This window comes from Rattus norvegicus, chromosome 1 (assembly GCF_036323735.1).
Source record: "Rattus norvegicus strain BN/NHsdMcwi chromosome 1, GRCr8, whole genome shotgun sequence".
NCBI lineage: Eukaryota > Metazoa > Chordata > Mammalia > Rodentia > Muridae > Rattus > Rattus norvegicus.
The window spans coordinates 195,599,019-195,619,044 of record NC_086019.1 but is presented as its reverse complement, the minus strand read 5'-3'; the positions used below and the strand labels follow the sequence as shown (position 1 = coordinate 195,619,044).

The following is a 20,026-nucleotide window of genomic DNA, read 5'->3' as shown; positions in this document are numbered from 1 at the left end:
ACAGCTCGCTCACGCGAGACTTGGGCAAGGCGTGGGGCGGGCGGGAAGGGAGCGGAGACACAACAAATATGGCGGCTACAGCTGCGACGCTGACGAACGCTGAGGCGGTGGCGGCGACGAACAAGGCTGTGGGGATTCCTCGGTGCAGTTGTCAGGAGGTGAGTAATGGGATATCAGCTTCCACGGCGGCGCTACGGTTACGCATGGCACGTTGACGGAATGGCGGAAGGTAAAGTGCCGGCTTCATTGCGGGCCGGCTAACACCGCCTTAGCCTTGGCCACAGCGGAGGGTCCTGCGTGCCCCGTGGGCTGGCAGCGTGGTGACTCGGTACTTTCTTGAGCTTGTAGATGTCTGGGTCCGCCGCCCGGAGGCTCGCGAGTCGGCGCTGTCGGGCGGGAGCTCGGAGCTCAGGGTGGGGAGCTGTCTCCTGCTTTGACAGGTGGCGATCACCGGGAGCTCCCCCTGTGTAGTGCGTTCTCAGGGTGCCAAAGTCAGGAGTCGACACCAACAACCCCAGTGTATCCTGGAGAGGGTGTTACTTCGACGCCCGTCCCGGGCTGCTGTTGGGAAGGAGTTTCTAAACCCTCGAGTTTTTCTCTTATGAACAGGCTTCTACTGTCTGTACTTTCCAACGTTGGGAACAGGTGAGGTTGGGGAGGATGTTACAGCCAAGAGCTCTTCCCACCCATTAAGACTTAACGTCCCCCGGATCGACTGTCGGGAGTGCTCTTGAAGGCTCAGTGTGGCTCCTCAGCTAAGTGTCCAAGTGCTCCGAGTCTAACTGTAGATCCTAAGTATAGTCAGTTGTAGCTGCCAGTAACCGCATGGCCCATTTAATGACTCCTTTATGTGCTAGTCAGACCGGGACAGAGGATTGACAAGTGAGAAAGGACGTGGAGACTTCTGAAGTTGTGAGATCCAGGGAAATTACATTTAGAAGACACAAAATGGAAACAGCTGCTTAAAATATCTGGACTACTTTAAGATTTTTGTCTTGAGCTTCTGTTGTCCTGAGCACAGCTGAGGATGAATGTTTTCTTGGAAGTTCCTTGCAGTGAACTGGGATGTTTGAAGTTCTCTTCCTGTAATGGTCCCGTGTTTCCCAGGAAACCGTAACTGTTGTACTATAAGATAATGAAGATGGGGGATCTGATATGCCGTTGTTGAGCTCTGGTGGTTGTTACATATATTTCCCTGGTATAGGACTAATGTAGTTTTATATGCAACTGGACTTATTCAGCAATATTAAGTCTGCCATCTCTTGAAATTAACATATTAAATATGGAATGACATTTAAGTTTTTTGTTAAAAGTAAATCACCAGTGACAACATGATAGTAACACAAGTGGCTAGGATGTAATTGTGGGCCACCAAGCTTGCTCTTGCCTTTTTTTTTTTTTCTGTTGGCTTAGTTTTTTTTTTTTTTTCAAGCTAATAATAGTGTAACACAAGTCATTTTATTAACTTGTTATTAAACCTGTAGTCCCCAGCAACATTTTCACTTGTGTACCTTCCTTTGCAGACTTCTTGTGGCATTTGAATTTTAGTTGAAATTTCCTCCATGGCCTTTTGGAGTCCTGTGGTGTCTCCAGAGTAAAGTTAAAGTTCAGTTATTTAACATTTCAGCAATGTTGCGGTGGAAAGAAAACAGTAGAACTAATTTGGGGTGAGCAGGCTAGATTGTATCATTCTTGTTTGGATTTCTTCTGTTGTGGTTCCTTTTCTGTTTTCCCTCTTATGTGTTCTGGTTTCTCAGAAGAGCCTTATCAGTGTTTATGCATTCAGAGTCTTTAGCAGACAGGAACTCAGGAGTTGTGTTCTAATTCTTTTTGAAGGTTCGTGTTACTCTGTATGAACTAAGTCTCTTTTATCAGACTTCTTTACATGGAGAGTAAATCTTTCCATGACCATAATCAATAGGTAATAGAAGTAAGCACAGCTGTTGAACCATAAACAACTTTATTAGGCCTGCCTAATCTCTGGGTTCAATTGTCACATAAAAAGTTGGGCTAAGTATTTTCCTTATCGTTTAGTAACCCTTCAGTTTAAACATTTCTTTTAAAGCAAGGCTAAATAAATGTAATACACTGTACTGTTCTTTGAATTCTCCTTTAGTGGAGAGAGAATATTAAAGAGATTCTTGATTTGTTTACTTCATATGAATGAAATAAATAATATGAAATGGGCGTTTTATCTACATACATGCCTGTGTATCGTGTGTCAGCACGGTGTGCATGGAGACCTGAAGAAGGCATCTGATCCCGTGGAACTTAAGTTAGAGATGGCTGTAAACGTCTTGTGTGGGTGCTGGGAATTCATCCAGGGTCCTTTGCAGGAGCAGCCAGTGCCCTAAGTATGAGTCATCTCCCTAGCACCTTTGCTTTTGTTTTTTTTTTTTTTAAAGGTTCTACATATTTTATTGCTGAAACCAGTTAGTTCATGTGAGCAGATAAAAGCTAATCAAACGCCAATTTAAACATGGTGTACATGGTTTTGTCATTAGTTTTCATCCAAATCCCTTGGGGAAATAAAACGATTTTGTTTTTTGGTCAGAAATTTCTTAATTTTGAAAGTCTTGGGGGAAAACATGGTAAGAAGCCAAGTCAGACATGATGGCAGAAAGAAGACCCTTTGATTTGTATATTCCCTTTCATAGTTGTACTTCCGGTTTGCATCTTACCACCTATCTCCTGATTAAAAGGAGTTTGATTGTATATGTATACACACACAGGATATATGGAATATTAATTCTTAGATATATTCCCTCTACTAGCTTGGGCAATATGTCTTATAATCATAAGGTTTGGAAGCATTCTCTTCTTTAGTTGATGAAGTAGATAAATATCTTAGTTCACACTCTGATAACAAATTGAATGGACTGTGTCATACTTAGGACTTGTACTGCCTTGATAAAACACCATACTAGCTTGTATGGTGGTGTACATTTTTAATACCAGCATTAGGGAGGCAGAGGCAGAGAGGCAGGAGGACCTTTGAGTTTGGGGCCAGCCTGGTATGCATAGTGAGTTTCAGGACAGCCAGGGCTATGTAGAAAGATCCTGTCTCAAACAAACAAACAAACAAGCCAACAAATCATAATGACTAAAGGTAATTTAGGGAGGATATAGTTCATTTTATCCTATATTTCCATTAACATTCCACCACTAAAGAATGTCAGGGCAGGGCAGGGCAGGGCAGGAACTGTGGTGTAGAAGCCAAGACTTTTTCTTAGTACTTACGGGCTTGCTTCTCATGGTTTGCTCAGCCTACTCTTTATACCACCCAGATCCACCTGCCTAGGGATGACATCTCCCTCCCACAGTGAGCTGCTCTGTCCTATCTACCATTGACCAAGGCGGTGGTCCACAGGCTTGCCTGAAGACTAACCTTACAGAAGCATTTTCTCAAATAAGAGTTCTTCTCCTCCAGGCACTGTGGTGCAAGCTTTCAATTCCAGCACTCAGGTGGCCGGTGGATCTGAGGTCGAGATCATCCTAGTGTACATAGTGAGTTCCAGGCCAGCCAGCAAAAGTTTCTTCTTGGATATGCCTGAATTTGTGTCAGGTTGACAATAACCAACTAGTGTAGGCTAGGTGATTTAAAGAAGAATTCATTAAGGTTGGAGGCTAGGAAGTTTAGTTCAAGTTGTAGTAGACACAGGATCTGGTTTCTGGTTATATACTCATAGTGCAGAAAACAGAAAGAAAACTATTATAATCCTATTCTCATGACTCTGCCCTCACAACAGATACCATATTGGAGGTTAGAATTGCAACATAGAAATCTTTATTTGGAGCAACATCAGTTAGCATAGAGTAGATCTGGTTTGCAATGTAGTATCAAAATCTATAATAATATTAGGAATGCTTAAATATGTTTTTCTGATGATATTTTACATTTTTTGTTTAACAAGTTCAAGGTGTTGAGTTCACAGCCAGTTAGAAAGATACTGAATGAAAAAAAGAAATAAAAATGAAAGTAAAGGGGTTGGGGATTTAGCTCAGTGGTAGAGCACTTGCCTAGCAATTGTAAGACCCTGGGTTCGTTCCTCAGCTCCGAGAAAAAAAAAAAAGTAAAGGACATGACTGCTCCTAGGTATGTTGGAGAAGAAAGTTTATTCTAGATATGTTGGGGGGGGGGCGCATAGCCAGAAGCAGAGACATCTGGAAGAGTCCAGAGTGGTCATGACCCTGAGCCATGAGGGGAGTGGGCAAGGGAGAGAGAAGAAAGGGAAACAGGTGCAGCAGCCAGGAAGCCAGAGGTATAGAAAGGGCAAGTGACCAAAATGATTGGCTTATATAGGGAAGACAGCCCAGCCCCCCTGGGCTGGAATGTTCATGGTATATGCAAGCAAGCCAAGGTGGGCCATGTAACAGGTAGGGACTGTTACAGGAGAACTGCTGGGAGAACCTGGTGGCAAGGTCCACTTTGATATGTTAAGAGGCGCCTCAGCCATTTGTCCAGATTTTGAAACTTAACAGATACCATTTTGAAAGATTATACTTCCCCGATTTTCCCGTGTACATACAGTTAGCTGTCCCTCTGTATTCCTGGGGGATTGATGTAGGATCCCTTGTATATACTCAAATCTGAGGATATTCAATGTCTTACGTAAAATGCAATAGCATTTGCATGTAACTTTTATACATCCTTCTATACACATTTTTTCTTTTTCACATGGCAGTTATATGTATCCTTCAGACTGGTCTTGAACTCCTTGAATTCTCTTGTTGTGGCCACTGAGTGCTAGGATTATAGGCACACACTCACATTCTCTTTCTTCTTCAGATACTTGATACAGCATAAGTCGTTCTGGTTCTGTATTGCTTAGCAGATGCCAAGGGAAGTGAATCTAAATTGTTTAGGATGTATTTAAAAAAAATTAAATGTTTCCCATTCACATTTGGTTGAATCCATGTATATATCATTCATATTATGTGTGTAGGGGTTTTAAAATTTGTCAATACTGAACAATATCCTCAGATAGCTGATTATATATGGAGTTCTTGTTATCAGAGAATATCAGCAAAGCTATATTCTCTTTTTATAGCAGGGGCTCTTTTTAGCTTTAGAATTATTGTTTTTCCATATATCATGCTTAGAGGTATTGACCTGAGATGGAAGAACCTGGGGTTTGAGCCAAAGACTCAGCTTATACTTAGGCACCTATCATTTACACAAGTCTGTTTCATGTCTGCTGTGTAAATAGCTGGCTATCATGCCTGTTGCCCACAGATAAATGTAACATAATACAGGTCTAATGGGCACAAAGATGCTTAGAGATGAAAGGTCACTGAAGTTTTAAATCCTAGACAGATGTGTAGATTAAACCATGTAAGTGTGCTTGAATCCTAATTCAGAAGCTAGCCTTCATGTCTGCAGCATTTTCAGTTACTTATTGGCATTCTCTTTTTCTTTAATTCATCATGCATAATTGATAGCAGCATACACTTTATGGCAGAGAACACAGTGAAACTTGTACTGTGACAATGTGAATAGCTAAGGCTGTCAAAATATGTCAGCCGTGCTCTGTAATTGGGCTCATTTCTGTCCTTAAACTTTAGTTAGAGGTGTAAAAATACCATTTTCTTCTGCTTGCTTATGGCAAGTCCTACGTTTTTGTTTCATTGTCAGGCGTTGTATCACAGCATGGCTAAGCTCTCTAAGGTTTGGTAAGATTGTCTTGCTCATTGAGGCCCATTAAAGTACATTCATTTTGGGGAACATGGATCACTTTGCATATAAATTGATTGGCAAGAAGAAACTCTGAATTGCAATGTAAAAACTGGGATTTTTTTCTTTTCTTTTTTTTTTTCTTTTTCTTTTTCTTTTTTTTTTTTCGGAGCTGGGGACTGGACCCAGGGCCTTGCGTTTGCTAGGCAAGCGCTCTACCACTGAGCTAAATCCCCAACCTCTGGGATTTTTTTCTTAATTATAGCTTTTTGTATTTGTGTGTTTACATATGTGTATGTATGCATGTGTTATGTGTGGATGCACATGTACACGAATGTGGAGGCTAGAAGGCGACAGCATCAGGTGTCTTGCTCCATCTCTGTCCACCTTATTTTTTGAGATGGAATTTAACCTGCAAGCTCCAGGAATCCTCCTGTCTCCACCTCCCCAATGCTAAGGTAATAGGTGCATTCTGACATGCCTATCCTTTTATATGGACACTAGAATTTGAACAGATCCTAACAGGTGGATGCCTCATTACTGACTGAGCTGTCTCTCCAGCCCTATGTATGCTTTTATAATCAGAACACAGAAAATTGATAGAGCCTCATAGCCCTTATAATGAAAAAAAAACTATCCTGGATATGATTTTTTGAAAATTAGTATATTTTAATTGTACAAAGTGGACTTAGTTCTGACATTTTTGTACATGCATATGATATACTTTGATCATGTTCCTCCCTTCTGTTATTACCCCCACTTTGTCGGCCTTACCTCTCTTTTCTACTTCTGTATTCCTAACAGTCCTAACAGTCCCTCTGTACTCTCAGGCCCTGGGGTTTTGTTTTTGTTTTTTATTAAAAAACAGGTTTCTTTCTCTCTTTTTTCTCTTTTTCTTTCTTCCTTATTTTAAAATTTTGGAACAGGGTCCTCAAACTCACTGTGTAACAGAGGCTGACCTTAGAATAATTCTACTGCCCTCACCTCCTGAGTACTGAGTTGCAGGTAAGCAAGGCCTGTGGATCTGTTTAGTGATCATCTTTTTCATTGGCTGACTAGCTCCTGTTTTCTAACTAAAGAGCAAATTTGATAGAACAAATAATTAGTAGTATTAACTATAATTAAACAAATAGTATGGCACAACTAGTTAATATGGTAAGATAAGAAAAATATTGATTAGTAAGGTTGGGAAAGCTAAATTTAGACTAAGGCAAGTGATTTAAAGAAGTGACCTAATAAGATTAGAAAGGGCAGGGGCTGGAGAGATGGCTCAGTGGTTCAGAGCACTGACTGCTCTTCCAGAGGCCCTGAGTTCAATTCCCAGCAACCACATGGTGGCTCACAACCATCTGTAATAAGATCTGATGCCCTCTTCTGGTGTGTCTGAGGACAGCGACAGTGTGCTCATGTAAATATAATAAATAAATCTTTAAAATAAAAAGATAAGAAAGGACAAATCTGGAAAATTGCAGATGGACTTAGAAAGTTGCAAACTGGGATATGTGAATTAAGAGAGCTAAGGAGGCTGCTGCTTACCTCACTAATCTAAGGAGAAATTGATGCTAATTATATTTTCTAACCAAGCTGATGGACTGGTAAGGGGAACAACTTTGAATCCGAGACCAAGATACAATTTTATTATTTCACTGTAAAAATAATTGTTCCCAAAATAGTTAGCATTATCTTAGAGATTACCATGAACGTATATTTTTATATATGATTAATATAAAGCTTGAAAGAGAACTGCAATTTTGTATTGTTGTCTTAGTTTATAAAATGGGAGTTCACTCTTTTAAAACTAAGAGAAATCCCATTCTGTTCAGAGTCTAAAGCTAGCAAGGTGGACATAAAAGCAAAATATTCAGTTCTTTTATAGAATGGAACTTTCTAGAAAACAGCAAAAAAAAAGATTAGTAATAACAACTTTTCAAATTTTCTAGATAGCTTTTAAGAAGGAAGGAAAGAACTCAGAAGATTACATTTACTCAAAGTTCAGCCACCTGTATGTCCTTATTTTGTGGAACATCTTCAAGTAAAGAACAGATTAATATTAAAGGAGAGAAGAAGATAATAAATAGTAAACAAAAATAAAATATATCAGCTTGGGATCAGTAAGTATTAGGGGAATGTCAGCCTTGTGTCTGTCACTTCCTGAGGGTGTCACTGCATTGATATAAAGGATAGAGATCTGTAATGGAACACAGTCAAAGGCTGGTGTAGGTCCACTAGGGTTCCAGTTGAAGTGTACAAGGTTTGCTTCTTTTAGAGTGGTGAGGCTTTTGCAAGTTGAGAAATGTGCTTTTATGAAAGTCCCTCATCCGTTAACCTTTGCCATTTAAACTGGGCAGGCACTGAATGGATGCCACTATTTCAAAAGACCTGTGGCTCCCAGCCACTTATAACTCCGGTTACAGGGGAACTGATGTCCTCCTTTGGACCCAGTGGGCATAACACAAACATGGTGTGTACATACAAACAAATAAAAGTAAACCAAGAGTTCAGGGATTCTTGGAGAAGAGAAACAAACCTGATAGAGTCATATTACCATGATATCAAAGACTTGTTGAGAATAAATTTGTCTGTAAGAACAGATAGGCTTAGTGGAATAGAATAGAGGATTCAGAGATAAACTGTGAATGTAACTACCTAATTCAAAAAGGCAATCCTGGGGCAGCGTGTTGGGAAAGTTCATATGTTAAATGCATATAACTGGGACAATTGGATATTTTCTTGTTAAAATCATTTTTTGACTCTTGTTTTACATCAGCTAAAAAACAAAAGTTTGGATAAAATATGAAAGGTGAAAAAATGTTTTTCAAGGAAATATTAAGGTCTATAGTGAAGTAAGATAGAGGCATGGTTATTCTAAATAAGACACAGACAGTTATTAATATAAAAGGGAAAAATGGGTAAATTGGATTACATTAAAAATTTGTTTTCAGGAAACTGGAGAAATGGCTCAGAAGTTAAGAGTACTTATTATTCTTGCAGAGGACCCACACCATTTAGTTTCTAACACCCATATAGTGGCTCACAACTACATAAAACTCCTTTCTATGGTCACCTTCTGACCTTGTGGGCACCAGACATATATATGGTGTATATGAATACATGCAGGAAAATCACTTATATATCTAAAATAAAAATGAATCTAAAATTTTTTAAAGCCACAAGAGTCATGTTATTTTATATTTACCTAAAATTACATATGAAAGAGGGAGGGAAGGAGAGAGAAAGAAAGTGTGTGTGTGTGTGTGTGTGTGTGTGTGTGTGTGTGTGTGTGTGTGTGTGTGTGTGTGTGTATAGTTTTGCCATTTGGGGTAATCATGCTCTCTGGAAGAGCCATCGACTAACACAAATTCCAGGACGAGGCATAAGAAAGCTCCCTCTGAGTTGTTAGCCAGCAGAGTCCAAGAGACTCTTCAAACAGTATGGACTGTTGCTGTCATATTTGGTTACCTCCTAGAGATTAGAAGTAAGTCCTGATTGCCACAGACACCATGCGCTTCCATAGAGGACTAGGAATCAAGCTGGATCTGACCTAAAGACTAGCTTTCCTAGAACTGCTATGCAGTCTGCCAAGGCAGGAAACAATTAGTAGTCCTACCCAGCTGTGATACCTATGAACTCCAACAATAGCCAACATGGAATGATACCAGGAAAGGTTTAGTAGTGACAACCATTTCTTGACAGTAACCAGCAGCTATCTAATTGGACTCAAGGTTCACTCAGAAGGAAGGAAATCATGCCTGGTACTGAAAACCTACCCAACTACATGGGGGTACTGAGGCTGTGGATCTTAGAAGAGAAACAACTACTACTACTACTACTACTACTACTACTACTACTACTACTACTACTTAAATAAACAAGCATAACTTTCCCACAGCATTCTAAATTCTTATCCTCATACCCACAGGTAAATGTATCTCTCACCACTCCTCAAAGAAGTTTCTTTTTCAGCTGATCAAGACCATTACAGAAAACCAAAAGTGATGAAAATGCAGAAAACAAGTGATCAGGGTTCCCAGCCCTTGTGGATACATCTCCAACAGAGTTTCTGTACCCAAGGCTCAGGGCCCTTCACAGAAGAGAGGGCAGAGAAGTAAAAGCCAGTGGGCCAAGAAACGTACTATGAGATTGTGCCTCCTAGATATGAAAGCGAAGCTACACTCATGATCTCAACCACATGGCTCTCTACAGAAGTCCTGAACGATGACAGCACCAATGTTAATGTAGAAGGTGTAATTCTCATGAGATCCATCCCTAGATAAAGAACTGCAGAAAACTAATGACTACTGAGAGAGGGAAAAGTAATATCCCTTAGGAATGCACCCCTTAATTGATTATCCAGCATCAAATTATGAGCCCTAAAATTATCTACGTCGAGCAACACTAAATGGATTTGGGAACATGAGAGGAGTTAGAAAGAGGAGTGGGGGGTGGAGGGAGAGTATAGTTATATTTTAATTAGAAAAAAAGTAAAATAAAATCCACTTTTGTTTATAAAGACTGCAGCCAGATAGAGTCCCAGCACTCAGAAAGGAAGTGGACATAAGCCCCAGTTCCTAACCCAGAAGCTGTCTCCAACTGACAAACAGTCTCATGGGTATGCAGACAGTGCCTAAGGACAGGCCATGGGTATGCACAGTGCCTAAGGACAGGCCATGGGTATGCAAACAGTGCCTAAGGACAGGCCATGGGTATGCAGGCCATGGGTATGCAGGCCATGGGTATGCACAGTGCCTAAGGACAGGTCATGGGTATGAGTCTCATGGGTATGCAGACAGTGCCTAAGGACAGGCCCTTACTGTACAGGTCAGTACAGATGAACCCAAGGACAGTTTTGGAAATTCTTTATCTCATAAAGTTTTGTTTGGACATTATTTTTATTTTATTAATTTTTAAATTTCCTTACAGATCTTTTACACATATATTATGGATTCCAGCCTTGTGTTTTATGGGATGTCTCTATGTGTGAACATGTGTGTCTGCATATACATGTGTTTATTGTGCTTTTTTGGGCTCTTTTTCTTGTTAATTACTTTTTATTTTATTATAATTTTTTAGATGCTTGTTTATATTCTAACAAGAGAGAAAGAAAGGATGTAATTTGGGTGGGTGGAGAGTTGTGGAGTTGGAGGGGAAATTCTAATCAGACTATTGTATAAATTTATTTTTAATTAAAAATACCTTAATAATGTTCAGCAGAAGACTTGGAGACAAAGCCTAAAGCATACATTTCTTGTATTCAGATATCCCTATGATTACATTTTATAAATTAATTTTTAATTTAAGATGTGGATGAAAATCTTATCCAAGTGAGCTCTGGTTTTGGTCTAGCCTCATTTTCTTTTGGTTATCATTTCGTGTTGGTAATGTTGTGATTTTACATTAGCTATGTCACCACTTGTTTTCAGAAAAGAATCTTACCTCTGCACTGTCATAGCTCTAATGTTCTAGTACATTCTAGGGTATGTATTATCTCTCAAATCCTATTTTAAAAAAATAAACAATCAAAAAAAAAGAAAATTATGAAGAGAAGATAACTTAAAATGCATACATATAATGAAGCCTTTATATTTAGAATATTAGGAAGCATTCTTAGCTATTAGAAAGGATAATCTATATGGGCAAACAGTCATTATTCAAAAGAGTATAAGTAGCCAGTCACAGGCAACTTCAGTATCATCGGTGCATATGAATCAGAATCGGTGTGACAATGCCACATACCCTCCAAAACGCCACAGCGGAAAAGCCAAGCGCTGCTGAGAACACGCGTCAACTGCTCTCACTCATATGCTGACAGGAGGATGAATCCGTGTAATGACTAAAAACTTACTTGACGTTGTTTGAAGCTGAATCTGCGTACACTTTCAGTTATGTGTACATAGGTTCTGGAAATTTTTTTTCTAAACTCAAATTATGTAATGAGTTATTTTCATCTCTAATGGCTCGCAGTAGGCATGCAAAGATTATGCAGTTCTTTATTGCTTAGCTTTTCCTTGATATGTAGCATGGATGTAGAAAAGCTTATAAATCTTAAAGCGTGGTCTATTGGATGGTCAGAGTGGTGACTCTGGTCATGAACTCAGCACTGATATGAAGAAATGAGGCTGTCAGCATCCCAGAAGCTCTTTTTATGTCCCTTCCAGTGCTGGGCTCTATCTGCCCTAGCAACCTAGAACCTACACTCTGTTCATTTGTGGCACTGGGTGTTAGTTTCTGGTCTTCAGTAGTATCATACACTAACAACCGTTGTCTGCTTCTATCCAGTGCTCAGTATTATGATTGTGAGCTACATGTGTGTTGCAGCATGCAGCTGAAGTTTGCTTATTTTCACTGTTGTAGCCCACTGTGTGTGTGATCATGCTACAACCAATGGCTATATGGTCCTATTCGAGGGACATTTGGGTAACTGTCAATATTTGGCTGTTATAAGTAAAGTTTTCTTTTTTTTCTGTCTTGGTAATTTGTTTCCATTCTCTACAAACTCAGTTTATTTATTAAATCTGTTTCTCATTGTTCTCTATATATCTTTAACTTTCTAAATAGAGCATAAAGTATGTAAAGACAGCTTTTATTTTTCTGTTGCTTTATGCAATGTCTTATACAAAATCTTTTTTGTCTATATGCTTTAAATTTTGTACTGTTTTCTTGTTAAAATTATTTCTGGGTTTTTTATTTCCTTGTTCCCTAGATATAACAGACTTTCAACTTAAAGAGAGAAAGAAAGAAAGCACCAAGATGGGTGAAAAGAAGCCAGAGCCTTTGGACTTCGTCAAAGATTTCCAGGAATACCTGACACAGCAGACGCATCATGTGAACATGATTTCGGGATCAGTTAGTGGGGACAAAGAAGCAGAGACTCTTCAGGGAGGTAGACTTATTTTAATACTACTGAAAAGTTCACATTGGTAAATGTGTTAATGCTCCTGTATAGCTTTTCATTCTGTGACCATTACTATCCACTCGTGTAGATCATTCTTTCCCTAGAAAGATACAAGGCATTTTCTCCCTCCTTTTTAATGTGCACACTTCTGCTATGATTTAATGCAGTCTACAGAACTGTTACAGTCTTGTTGGGAGGCTAGGGCATCTAAATCCCTTGTCTGTGTGTCTGTCTGTCCTTCGTGTTGTTAGCAGATAGTCAGTTCAAGGAACCCAGGGAATTTGTCCATCAGGGAACATGGATTAGACCTGAGCCTCAACTAGGGGTTTCTTTAACTGAAAGAAGAGAAACTAAATTAGATGGAGCAAACATTTGGTGGTCTGCTAGAGATAAGGTTTCTCTAGTTTGTGGCTCTCATACACTGTTCTTAACCTTGCTCAGGATCAGCTGAGTACCCCCCATGGGCCTTATCTAACTGCTTTCCTGTAACTTGCAGTCTGGAAATTGCTTTGCACAACTAGAAATTATTGAAAATTATATAAAAAGAATGTAATAACACATACAAATTATATGAAATTTAAATTTCATTGTTCATAAATAAAATTTTATTGGAATACCTACAAGCTTTCTTTACATATTTGTAACTTGTTTGTCCTACTGGCAGTCAACATCTATTTTATACATTTGGCAAGGGCTGTGCAATGAAGGACATTCACCACCCAGCTTGCTTATTTTCAACAGCTGCTTTTATGGTACAGCAGCAGAGTTGGGAGTTGTGATAGAGACAATCCACCCAACTAAGTATGTACTGCCTTGGCCCTAGAGAAAACATTTGCTGACCTCTGACCTAGGTTTTGTACCACGAAGATGCAAGAACTGCCCCCCCCCCCAGAGTTTTGTTAGAAAGGTAAGCACCAGTTGATTTGGTTTATCAAAATGTTGAGCGTTAGGGTCTTAAGGAGTGGGAGAAAGGGAGACCGCAAGCCTGATCTCTCTACTTGGTTCCATTTGGATCAATCTGTTGGACTTCCCAGGCCAGTAAAGTTATTTCTGGTGAAGGGCAGAAGGAAAGGAATAGGGTTTGAACTGAGCATGTGAGAACTATGCCTCCTGGCATCGAGCTGACGTCCTGTACCCATGAAGAAAAAGGAATACAAATCTTGCCCCTTATACTAAGGTGAATAGAGCTAGGACTAGGATTCAGGAGGCCAGGGTGCAGCTCCGAATGTGTGTGGTCCCTAATCATGAGTACCTGTACCTACTGCTGCTGCTTCTACGAAGTCCACAAGCTCAGCCGAAAAGCAAACACGCAAACATTTTAGTTTTGAAATCCATATAGCCCTTACATTCAGAGCTGTCAGATACCTTGTTTCCTTGATGTGATCCATTAGAATTTTCAGATCCTAAATGTAACTCAATCTAAAACACAAATAATTGACTATAACAGAATATCTAATAATTGTTTTTAGACAAAAAGAAGTTGAGTTATTGTCTTAGAACTATAACAAGTGCTAATTAAAGCTGTAGTCATTGACTACACCTATGTGTGACTGTGATCTCATACCTGAAGAGTCTCTTTATTCCTCTCTACCTTACCTGTTTGCTTCAAAAGCATGTGAGAGATGGTAAATTTTTATATGTAAATAATTTGAGGTCCTCTTTAAAGGTTCTTAGAGTATAATTCTACTTTCTTATAAAACATTGTCCCAGTTCAAATCTGGATTGTTTTATGAATTAAACCCTTTGGAAGGAAACTCAGTTTGTAGAAGGTCTTTAACCACTTGAGTCTAAAATGCTGAACTGAATTGATTCTGAGGTGCATGATTTCTTTTGCTTTTGTTTATAGCTGGAACAGATGGCGATCAAAACGGACTTGATCACCCATCTGTTGAAGTTTCCCTGGATGAAAACTCAGGAATGTTAGTAGACGGGTTTGAAAGGACCTTCGATGGGAAGCTCAAGTGCCGGTACTGCAACTATGCCAGTAAAGGGACGGCCCGGCTCATCGAGCACATCAGGATCCACACAGGTAACGGAGAGCCCGGAGGGGAGCCATGGACTTCAAGGCCACATAGTTTTGACTGTTCCAAATGAGGTTCCTGAAAGTTTGTTGGGTAGTAACTCCTTTTTTAAAAAAACAAAACAAAAAAAAAAAACAAAGCAGTGGCTTAAAGGAATACAAATACTGGAAATAGACTCTTTGGAGAGCTTGATCCTCCTACCTACCCATTTTTCTGTGTGATTTACATAATCTTTATCTTTCTGCTGTCAGGTTCGAGAGGTTATTACTACAGTTAATGTTTTATCTTTTTCTTTACGAAAACGTTTAAATTATAGGAAATTTAAGGCTCCTATACAGTTGGAGAGTGTTCTAGCTAAACCCATGTCTCCCTTATAGCCATCCTTTGGAGAAACCTTCCAAAGCCTTGCCCTCAGCCAAGCCCAGGTATCTTTTCCATGTGCTCCTTGCCAGTCTGTGCTTTATTACATCGTGGTTGGCCTGCAAGCTTCCTGAGGACATCCAGAGGTCACCTCTGTACCCCCTAGAGCTAGCGTGAAATCTGGAACATGGTAGCTGCTCTGTCCTTGTCAAGTGACTGACTCTCAGTCTTACATTCTAAATGACAGTTTACATATTTAGAGAGTTTGAGCTTTAACTAAACTAGAAGAATAGCAAAGTGGAGCAGAAGTCTGGCCTGGCAATTTCATATTTGGACCAGGAGTTCATTTTGATTTTGAACTTGCTTTTGCAGGATGGGGGTGGGTTTTTTTCCCTTGAGGAAAAAAAAGTATTTATGGATAGATAGATCTGTGAACATATACTTTGAAACATACTGTTGATTAATGATATTTTGGGGTGGTGGTGGTTTGAGACAGGGTTTCTGTGTGTAGCCCTGGCTGGCCTTGAACTCACAGAGATCCACTTGCCTCTGCTTCCCAACTGCTGGGATTAAAGGTGTGTGCTGTCACTCCCTGGCTGATAAAATCTTTACATCTTTTAATTATGTGGGAAATAATATTTTTATTTTTTCCCCAAGTACCAGTTGAAGCTGTAAGCTGTAATGGTTTTCATACTAAATAGATTGTAAATATATCAATATCTATCTATCTCTCTCTATATATATCATATATATGTATATATATATCATATATGTGTGTATATATATATGTATATATATAGTTGCTAATGAATTCTTAAGGTTTTTTTTTCAGTTCTTAGGCTTCTTTATAGATCTTACAAACCTAATATACAAGGTTGCATTTCTGCAAAGCATTTTATTTTTTAAGTTCTCACATCCAGTGGACAAACATAAAAAGTCCTATAAGTGAGCTGCTCCTGCAGTTTCTTCCATGTCTCTCTCAAACAGGCGAGAAGCCTCATCGATGTCACTTATGTCCGTTTGCATCTGCTTATGAGCGCCATCTGGAAGCCCACATGCGCTCTCACACTGGGGAAAAACCATACAAATGTGAATTGTGTTCCTTCCGCTGCAGTGACCGAAGCAACCTGTCCCACCATCGAAGGCGCAAACATAAAATGGTACCAATTAAAGGTACCAGGTCTTCCTTAAGCAGCAAGAAAATGTGGGGAGTTTTACAAAAGAAAACAAGCAATCTTGGGTATAGCAGAAGAGCACTAATCAACTTAAGTCCGCCTTCCATGGTGGTCCAGAAACCAGACTACCTTAACGATTTTACCCATGAAATTCCAAATATTCAGACCGACTCCTACGAAACCATGGCAAAAACCACACCAACTGGTGGCCTGCCAAGGGACCCCCAAGAACTCATGGTTGACAACCCTTTGAATCAGCTCTCTACTTTAGCAGGACAGTTGTCCAGCTTGCCACCAGAAAACCAAAACCCTGCCTCCCCTGATGTAGATCCCTGCCCTGATGAAAAGCCTTTCATGATCCAGCAGCCCTCTGCCCAAGCAGTAGTCTCTGCTGTGTCAGCAAGTATTCCTCAGAGCTCCTCCCCCACAAGTCCAGACCCTCGGCCGTCGCACAGCCAGAGGAACTACAGTCCAGTGGCAGGGCCCAGCAGTGAACCAAGTGCCCACACCAGTACCCCCAGCATAGGAAACAGCCAGCCAAGCACTCCAGCTCCAACCCTGCCGGTCCAGGATCCTCAGCTTCTGCACCACTGCCAGCACTGTGATATGTACTTTGCAGACAATATCCTTTACACTATTCACATGGGATGCCATGGGTATGAGAACCCCTTTCAGTGTAATATATGTGGATGCAAATGTAAAAACAAGTATGATTTTGCCTGTCATTTTGCAAGAGGGCAGCATAACCAGCACTGAACACAGTCAGCATTGATCTCACTTGGTTTGGCCTTTGGGGAGTTTGTAGTTTGGTCTTTAGTTTGATCATCCCTAATAAGGTATATGCTAATTTAAAATTTATACATTTTATTCATAAAATAGAAGTTTGATAGTGAGAAAAGGTTTTGTTAACTTTTCATAAAAGTCTGTTCAGGGTTATTTATGCATTAGATAGTTAGGTGCATTGTTGTCTTTTCCTTTAGCCTTCTGAGACTTCCTACACTTGTCCTGAGGACTCCAGGGTAATCCTGACTCTTGATGCTTTAGTGTGTACATTACAGCGAAACATTCTTCCTGCCATAGTTCAAAATGGCACAATAAACTTCTCATGCAATCTTTTGTAACATTTCAGTGTTTATAGACAAACTGCCTTTAAGTTTGCTTTTAATTCACATAACTTAACTTGAGTTAGTTTTATTACAACCAAAACCAGTAGTTATTTCAGTGTAATAAATCTCTTCAAGGGCAAGTATAAAACAATTCTTTTCAAATTTAAATTATAAAAATGCAAGTCTTGGAACTTGAAATTTGGGCTAAGTTGAAAATTGTGTTCAGTATTTGAGATATCTGTTCATTTTCTGTGTAAACATGTTTGTGTTTCATTTATATATATTTATGTATTTTGAGTATTCTTTTAAAGCCACAGGTAAATATATTAGAGTGCTAGATGCCTTTTTCGATCTGAATCCTTCATTCAAATTCTGCACTCACTGGTGTCAGGTAAGATTGACAGCCACACTGATTACTTTATTCTTCCTAGTCTTCGATGACCAAAGAGGAAGGAGAACGCATCCATCTTAGTAAGATGCTTCAAAACAGTCTCCAAGGTTTCCTTGTCTGCCTTCTGTACATTTATCGCCCTTAATTTCCAAGAAGGGGCGATGTAGAGACCCAGAAAAATGTACTAGTGAAGAAACAGTACAGTAATGAGAGCATGCCCAGAGCAGAGCAGGCCATAGAAGTCCCCCTGTGAGTCTTCATGGACAGAGACGGTGGGATAATCACCACCGTGGGAAAGGATAAAGAGTGAAAGTTATTATGAAGCACATTGAAATGTGACATTTAATTTACCTATAATTAGAGTGGTTCATTTTATATAGGAAGCCACTATTTTTGTATCGTGTAATAAGTAGCTTACTTTGAAGAGAGCCTGGCAAAACAATAAAACATTGTCAGTTACTATTGGTTTCTGTGTACTTTGCAAATTTTTCATTTTTATTTGGTTAATATCTTGAAAACTTTCCCAATTGGCTTCTTAAAGAAATACCCTGTCAATCATTATTAACCAAAAATCACCTCTTACAGTAATTAAGAGGGAAATACTGAGAGTGTCTACCCATTAAGTCCCAAGTGCCCTGTTAATGGATCTGTGCCCTCCTTCCCTCCCTGTGCTAGAAAGCCATTCAGAGGGTGCCTGTGCTTACATAGCCAGTCTTGGCTCATCCTGACTGCACTGTTAAAGCGCAGCCCCAAAGACACTTTCTCTTCTGATCCTAACTTTCTAGTGATTTTGGTCTGATGCTTAAATCATTCACAAGATTCGTTTTAGCACAACACTTTCCAAATACATAACTTGACTGTTGTGCTTATCAGCTGCCAGAAAGAAACAGGTGGGTGTTTGGAAACTTTGCTGTTTTCAAACTTTGATTCAACTAAAAGCAATACTCCCAAATAGACAGTGAAAGCTTCCTGAGACAGGAAGAAGCCCAGAGCACTGCTGCACACCTCTAGTCCCAGCTGCTTGGGAAACAGAGGCAGGAAGAGTGCAAGACGTGTCTCAAAGGCCACAGACCCTGAAAGGGCTCTCCTTCCAGCCAGTTGTATCACCTACATTCTGGGCCAAACAGTGACACGTGCATTTTGTTTTTCCTAACAACTAAGGATGAATGTTTTGAAGGTAAATTTCATTTTAACTATGGAAAAGACTTTTCATAGTTACAGACTAGAAGTAAAGAAATCCTAATTTTCCAATAACATAAGAGCACAGTTGGTCTTCCAAAGGTGTCGATGCATGAAGCTACAAGTACTTCGGAATGCACTAAAATTTTGAAGCAAATCTACCTTAGGAACTTTTGAAATTGTACTTTTAAAGATTTAGGATTTTGCTTAAATATTCTGAGTTAAATTCTGTACTAGGAAAGATGTTGGATTCTTTCCTTAAATACTAAATATGTTCCTCATTTTATTTTTAACCAAATGTTTTATAGAAATGAGTTGAGAAAAGTTTAACATGCACTATTTATAGTACTTTGCCATTAACAGGCAATGTTCTGAAACTAAATTTATTTTTGTTCAGTGAACATGAGTTTAGATTTTTAAAGTTGGTAATTTATCTCCACTACTATTTTTTTAAACTGTGAAGAGATTAACAGAATAATTTTATTTCAGATTTTACTAATGTCGTGTGTAGCTACAATTCTTGACATTCAAGTGAAGACGAGACTTGTGTTTTGAGATTTTTTTCCCATCGGGTAGTTTCAGTGGTTTCATTTTAGAAATGGGTTTGCTGTTCATCTGCAGATGTTTGACAAAGGGAATGTTACTGAAAAAGAAAAAAAAAAAACTTACCAAATGAAGAATTGTTAGAAAAAAAAATTAAGTTCCCTGCTAAAGACATTTTTGTTAGTCTTAGGGGGTAGGTATTTGCTTTCTAGAACTTGTTTCTGTTGATACCTGGATGTAGGGAACATGTTTTACACCTATGCGAGGTGTAAGTCTTGCATTACAGTTGTAAGATACATTATATTGTTTAGGGATCAAGAAAGCAATCCAGTGCTGAAGTAACTATAGTATGTAGTTCCAATTGTGAATAATGCTTTGCTTTTGTAATGTATGAATAAAAATAACACTTTCTAATGACTTCTGTTTTTTGTTTTTTAAAACTAGAATCAAATTGATTTTTATGTAACTTACAGTAAAGATATCAATAAAAGATTTTATGGTTGGCTAGTTCAAATTTAAGAATCCCTTGTAGAGTTATTGTAAGTTTAAAACAAAAGAGCTCTGTAGATCTAAGACTCACTTCTAATTGCTATGGTCTGAATGACAGATGTGCGCCAGAGGCTTTTCAGTTTGAGCACTGGAACAATTGGCACCATTGTTTCAGAAGGTTGTGGAACCTTGGGAA

General features: G+C 39.2%; 1 protein-coding gene across 2 annotated transcripts; it reads left to right on the top strand.

Moving 5' to 3' along the window:
* The first annotated feature begins 20 nt into the window (after positions 1–20).
* On the top strand, positions 21–19,758 carry Ikzf5 (IKAROS family zinc finger 5). Of its 2 annotated transcripts, NM_001107555.1 has the most exons (5): positions 32–158; positions 1,524–1,667; positions 12,375–12,554; positions 14,413–14,595; positions 15,935–18,078. In NM_001107555.1, the coding sequence occupies exons 3-5, from the start codon at positions 12,422–12,424 to the stop codon at positions 16,876–16,878; spliced, it is 1,260 nt and encodes a 419-aa protein (NP_001101025.1). In that variant the 5' UTR covers positions 32–158; positions 1,524–1,667; positions 12,375–12,421; the 3' UTR covers positions 16,879–18,078. The 2 variants fall into 2 exon arrangements, with proteins under 2 accessions (XP_006230463.1, NP_001101025.1); XM_006230401.4 differs by lacking the exon at positions 1,524–1,667 and having other exon boundaries at positions 21–158; positions 15,935–19,758.
* Positions 19,759–20,026: the final 268 nt, after the last annotated feature.